At 36.3% G+C, this 6518-nt stretch overlaps 2 protein-coding genes across 2 annotated transcripts; one reads left to right on the forward strand and one right to left on the reverse strand.

Annotated features, from left to right (window-relative positions):
* The first annotated feature begins 153 nt into the window (after positions 1–153).
* LOC109212367 (cytochrome P450 82C2-like) lies at positions 154–1951 on the forward strand. Its single transcript, XM_019375999.1, has 3 exons — positions 154–498; positions 1324–1597; positions 1755–1951. The coding sequence occupies exons 1-3, from the start codon at positions 154–156 to the stop codon at positions 1949–1951; spliced, it is 816 nt and encodes a 271-aa protein (XP_019231544.1).
* Positions 1952–2324: 373 nt separating this feature from the next.
* Positions 2325–5676, reverse strand: LOC109212372. Its single transcript, XM_019376009.1, has 4 exons — positions 5114–5676; positions 3830–3988; positions 3614–3722; positions 2325–2877 (listed from the first exon to the last, which is right to left on the reverse strand). Exons 1-4 carry the CDS (start codon positions 5432–5434, stop codon positions 2702–2704), a joined length of 765 nt encoding a protein of 254 aa, XP_019231554.1. The 5' UTR covers positions 5435–5676; the 3' UTR covers positions 2325–2701.
* Positions 5677–6518: the final 842 nt, after the last annotated feature.

Raw genomic sequence — 6518 nt, forward strand, 5'->3', positions numbered from 1 at the left:
AGTCTGCGTACACACTACCCTCCCCAGACCTCACTAGTGGGATTTTACTGGGTTGTTGTTGTTGTCATACAAGGAATTCATTGAGCTTGATGCTTTATCACAGCTTTTTTCCAACTGTTCACCCTATGCTTGTTTTCTTTGGCACAAAGGAAGATGAGTAAATTCACTTCTTCCCAAAATCATGAGGTGAGGATTACACTTGCATATAACTTTGATAGAACGGTTGGTCTTATGTATGTGGCAGGGCAAATTATATTATATGATGCAGTTCCATTTCCATTATTTAAGTATTTGGATTTTCAAGGGCATATTAAATTGAAGAGAATTCATAAAGATATAGATGGTGGTCTTCAAAATTGGGTGGATGACCATATTAAGAAGGCAGAAATTGGCATTAATCATGAGAATCAAGATGTTATTGATGCCTTGCTTAATGTGACAAATTTTGATGAGTTCAAGGCCTATGGTTATTCTCAAGAAACTGTCATCAAGGCAACAGTAATGATACGTTCTTAAGCTTTTAAACTATATATACTGACAATGTAATTTTTCTTATACTAAAAAAAGGTAGTTGGTGTACAAGGCATTGCGCGTTCACGCATGATCCGGGGAAGAGCCGCACCCCTAAGGGGTGTGATGTAGACAACCTACCTTAATGCAAGTATTAATGGTTACTTTCACGGCTCGAACCCGTGACCTATAGGTCACACAAAGATAATTTTTCGTTGCTCCAAGGCAGAATACCCTAATGTTTTATACCATCAGTAAATTTTAACATGTGATAACAGGTTAGTTATCATCATTACTAGATTATCAATTAATATTTATAAAGAGATTTACTCGTATTTACCTAATAAATGGCCAGATTGTGTGTCGGCTGATATGACAAAGACTTAAGACATGTACCTAGTAAACATAAATTAATATCAAGACAACAACTTTGTGTATCACATTCACACTATTAATTAGTTGGATTTTCTTTCAACATTATGATCACATTAATATATGTTGATCATTGTTTAGATTAAGCTCCCATTTGGCCATCAATTTTGGCTTTATTTTTTCAAAAAAAGTTTGAAAACATTATTATGTATTGGAAAAAGAATTTCGAAAATTTTCAAGTTCCCAGTTTCCAGTTTTTGGGTAAAAATATCTCTTCTTCTCACAAAAATTTCAACTTTCAAAAATTATTTTTCAGCACAACTTCAAAAGTTCTTTTTTCAAGTTTCAATCAAAATTTTTTCCAAACGCTAGCTAAATGTCTTTTTAGTTCTAGGATTTAATCACTGTGTAATTCATTTCTCTAATTATTAAAATGTGTAGGCAATAATTCTAGATGGAGCTGACACTACTGCTGTGCAATGGACATGGTTAATGTCCTTATTGTTGAACAATCCAAATGTTATGAAACGTGCCCAAGAGGAGACAGATATAAAAATTGGTAAAAAGAAGTGGATAGAAGAGTCTGATGTTCAAGATTTAGCCTATTTACAAGCTATAACTAAAGAAGCATTGTGTTTATATCCACCTGCACCTTTGTTAGCACCTCATAAAGCAACAAAAGATTGTAAAATACTTGGTTATGATGTTCCAAAAGGTACTCGTTTATTTGTAAATCCATGGAAGATACATCGAGATCCTCGGATTTGGTCCGACCCTGAAAATTTGTGCTAGAGAGATTTTTGACCGACCATCAAGAATAGATCGGTGCATGTAATAGAGTCAGAATTTTGAGTTTATTCCGATTGGTTCAGGAAGACGGTCGTGCCCGGGGATGAAATTTGCAACAATTGTTACACTCCTCACTTTTGCTCGTTTGCTTCAAGGTTTTGATTTTAGTACACCATCTAACATGGCAGTTGACATGAGAGAAGGCTTAGACATTAATATGCCTAAGGCAACTATTTTGGAGGTATTTATTACCCCTCGTTTGCCTTCTATGATGCATTGAAATAATTGGAATTCGTTCGACTTAATATTTGAACTGTAATATTCTTTGGAAATCATTGTTGAAGGAATATGTGAAATCTTTATTTTGTAAATTAAATTTAGGGGCGAGTCTTTGTTTTTCTTTTTGGATAACAATGGTGTTCGAGCCAACTTGCACGCTCCTCGATTACTCCATCAAGTACCTGCTACCTCCTACCAGTATAAATACCGAGTAACTCTAACAAGGCTTAGGTAGATGGGAAGAAATCATCTAACGTTTTTTGCCTCTGCTAGGATTTAAACCCTGATTTTCAAGATTTTCATCCACTTCATTGACCAGTAGATCACACCTCTAAGAATTTAACTTTTCTTTTCATCGTATATGAACATATTGGTTTGGAACAACTCAACAAAGAAAAAGTGATATTCAATTTGAGATGGAAACAGTAGTTACAAATACTATCACTGTGAAAATAACACTTGCAATTGGAATGCAAGTAGTCCAAAGCAATGCATCTTGGGATTTCACAGTTACAAGGTGGGATCAGAGGCCATTATTTCAACAGTGTATAGGGCAATTCCATGATCCTCTCTTTCAATCAGAAGTTTAAAAAGGAGGAGGAGAAAAGGAAAGAGTGATAACTCAGTTCAGCAATGGAGACATTAACACATCTAAATGGACAAGCAAGCTTCGACAAATGGACGATAAGTAACAGCCATGGCAGAGAGGGAAGAATCCCGAACAATCACTTATAGTCTGGTAGATTTATTTTTATTTAGCAGCAGATAATATACCGGTTTGTTTCTCGTATACAAACTCTCCAGCAGTAAATGATTGGTTCTCTCCGAATTGGATAGTTCTCCTGGCGAGCACATGTCCACAATATTCTACCTCTAATACAGTTGCGTCCTTGTTAATTTCAGTAAAGATGGAACCTACTCCTTCACCTGGATTAATGAAAGAAGAGTTGATAAGAAATCAGGAATATTATTGGGAACTTAAGCCAAAATAGCATGAATATTGCATTTTATCTACAGAGCCAATAAACAAATACTCTAGACATATCTAGTAACAAGAAGTAGGAAGAATTTCATTTATGTACGACCAATTACAGAAAATAATTGATGCACCAATGCATGCTGCAATTATTACCAAAACCAATCCTTTGAGATTTTCTATCATGCTAACCTCCCAGAATAGGGCGAGAGCAAATAAATTACGGGGGGAGGGGGGGGGGGGGGGAACACTATTAGTAGACCTGCCAATTTAAAGTTTAGCAGCTGGTTTTATGATAAATGAAACTATAATGCAAGAGCATTGACGCCATCTAACAGGTGTAGCAGGTCACTTCATTAGCCATAGGTTGTTTCCAACTTCCTCTAACCGCCAAAATGCAAGAGAATTTGCAGTTCTGGAAAAATTCAAAGCATCCAACTGAAATCATTGCTAAAAGTTTTAACATAATGGCAAAAGGAGAACATGAAGCAATGAGAAATCCAGACATGCGACATGTGAGAAATAAACTACTGCAGATACATACGAGCAATCTGAAACAACATTTGCTACCGACAAAGATACAACATAGAAATTGGAATACATCTCTAAACTGATTTTGACACTGCAACCAGTAGTCTTTTACCTAGATTGCACCTAGAGATTGCAAAACCAAGAAAGACAACTTACCATGTGTGACTAACAACAAGTTCTCAGAAGGATACTTATCAGCAAGGGCTTTAACTACCTCCACATATCTAGCCCTTGCACTTTCCAATGTCTCTTGCCACTCTGGCAGCTGAAGATTCAGAAGCATAAGATATCATGATTAAGAAACAGCAGATCATGCATATACTCGACCATGCCAACAAAAATTGAAGCGCGAAATCATATCCTACAGAATACCTTCTTATACACAGGTTCAACAGTGTGATCTACAGTTCCAGCAGGCAACTCAGCTTCATATTGTGAGATATTGAACTTAAAGTCCCCATCCTTGGGAGCTGCATTACTTCTTATGGCTACTAAATTCAGCATTTCACACAATCCATATTCGATGGATACCTGAAAAATGTTATCCAGAACGAGAGTTAAGAGAAGCCATTTGATTTGAATGCTGATATTTCAGCAAAAATGTGTCCGTATCTTTCCGCACCTCTGTCAACACCCTGGCTTCTATAAAGACTCAAGTGAGTCATATCAAGTATGCAACAAGTTTCATGACACAAGCAGCATATTCAGATCTAAGTCCCGGTATAGCTTACGCGACTATCTTGATCACAGGCGCACAACCATGTTGAAAATTGGTAGTTACTTATATCAGACACAGGCACTCAACCCTAATGACAATGTGTTGAACAAGCTAGGATTCAGGTTGACTTGGACGTATTGGTAATGCTACATACAAAATGTGGACATCTGAGCTAAGAGGACAGCCGTGATCAGAGCTACTCAAATCACCAAACATCATCCTCGACGAACGAGGATCTGAAAAGACTATGGCAATATAGTAGTGAACTAAAAGGGCAGCCCGATGCACTAAGTTCCCGCTATGCCCAGGGTCCGGGGAAGGGCCGGACGACAAGAGTCTATTGTAAATAATCTTACCCTGCATTTCTGCAAGAGGCTGTTTACACGACTTGAACCCGTGACCTCCTGGTCACATGACAACAACTTTACTAGTTATGCCAAGGCTCCCCTTCAATATGACTAGTGAACTAACTCCTTAAATTACTGTTCACCCTCCACAGAGCCCAACTTCGTTTCTACCCATCGACACCAAAGTTCAAACCCTCCATTATCCAGCAACCAAGCTTGAAATACAGTGAATATACCAACCTTCAGCTATTGTCTTTTGGTAAACAGTCATACGTCCATAATCAACAGCCTAAGACACCTTAATTCTACCAACACAATGACTCCCTCCACCTTAAACTTAAAACCATAAATAAGTAAAGGATTTACATGTTATATATGGTGGATTGTACACTATTAGTGACTTTTAACCTGTGATAGCAAGTCAATTATCATTTTCACATCATTATCTACTAATGCTTATAAGAGATTATCTATAATTATCTAATATAGTTTAAATGCTTTTTACATCCTCAATGCATATAACTTAAACTTATAGATAAATATAATCCTTCCAAAATTAAGCAAAAATAAAGAAAAAGTAAGAAGATTTACTTTGATTTTGGAAGGATCGATGACGACGGATTCAGAATTGGAGGACAAGACATTGGCCTCGCAGTTATGATCCGCAGCGTCACAAAGGGCTCGTACAACTTCAGCAGCAGTCTGTACACATCGGAGGAAAGGGGAAACGAAAACCCGATGGATCGGGAAATCCATATTGGATCGGATCTTTTGACCCGTACAAAAAGCCCGGATCTTACCATCCTGATGCAATGGTGGATCCCACGGCCTATCCGCTTTCATTACCCATAATTCCTCAAAGTTATCTAGCCTATCACCATGTCTCATTACGAGAACGTTTTGAGTCGCCATTGTTAATGTAAAAGACAAGCTAAAATCCTTTACTATTTTGATTTTGTTAAGTGAAAATGAAAATGAATTTATATAAAGACGTATATTGCAGATCAATGTCAGTGAAATGAGAGGGAAAGTGAGAAATGGACTATGGGACGTGGAATTTGTTGAAGTTTCCGAGAAAGTCGATGGAAAATGAAAGATATGAGAAAAAATAAACTGCTTTAATGGCGGACAAATTGGATTTTTGTCAGAATTCCTCTATTTTTTTAAATAAAAAATAATAATCTAGTAGCATACCAGATATTCATTGGTCTAATATAAGATATTCTATTGGAATATTGTATTTGATTGGTCTTAATTATATTTTGTATTTATTGGTTGACTAACTCAGATTCGAGATCCACTCTATTATTCCATCATTTCGAATTGGCCAAATGCATAAGTGGCCCTTAAAGTTGCCACAATTTTTCGTTTTTGGCACTTTAACTCGGATTTGTTCCTATTAGGCACCTAAAGTAGTTAAAAGTGGATTTATTGAACACCTTCCTGACAACCAGTCAAAAATATATAAAGTGTTCCCTATCAAAAATTTTTTTATGCCCAGAGCTCGAATCCGAGACCTCTAGTTAAGGGAAGAGGAATCTCATCCGCTCCACAACATCCTTTGGATAGGGCCTTTTCTATCTCAGCAATGCGACATTTGAAGAAAGTGTCATTAAACTTCATTTTGGTACTAAATTAAAGGGTAGTGCTGCTGAATGAGTAACTGCCCCAAATATTTAAGTTACTTGGATTGTATGTAAATAATCTTAAAATTTACACTTTCTCAGTAAATATAGATAATCATTGGATATTAACTACATGAAAAAATTTAACAATTTCTTCTATTTTTCTTTTTTGATACCATTCTTGCCGTGTCATTGGATCCTAAAAATAGTCAGGAATTAAAATAATAACTCATATTTATGGCAAAACAATCAAATATTGAGACAATGAATGACTCTTTGGATAAGACTTAACTCTTTTACTACTACTTGAACTCTTATTTGGTGTGTTGATATGTCTTAAAAAATATTTCTTTCTTAGAATTTCAGTTTCT

Source organism: Nicotiana attenuata, unplaced genomic scaffold (genome assembly GCF_001879085.1).
Source record: "Nicotiana attenuata strain UT unplaced genomic scaffold, NIATTr2, whole genome shotgun sequence".
Taxonomy (NCBI): Eukaryota; Viridiplantae; Streptophyta; class Magnoliopsida; order Solanales; family Solanaceae; genus Nicotiana; species Nicotiana attenuata.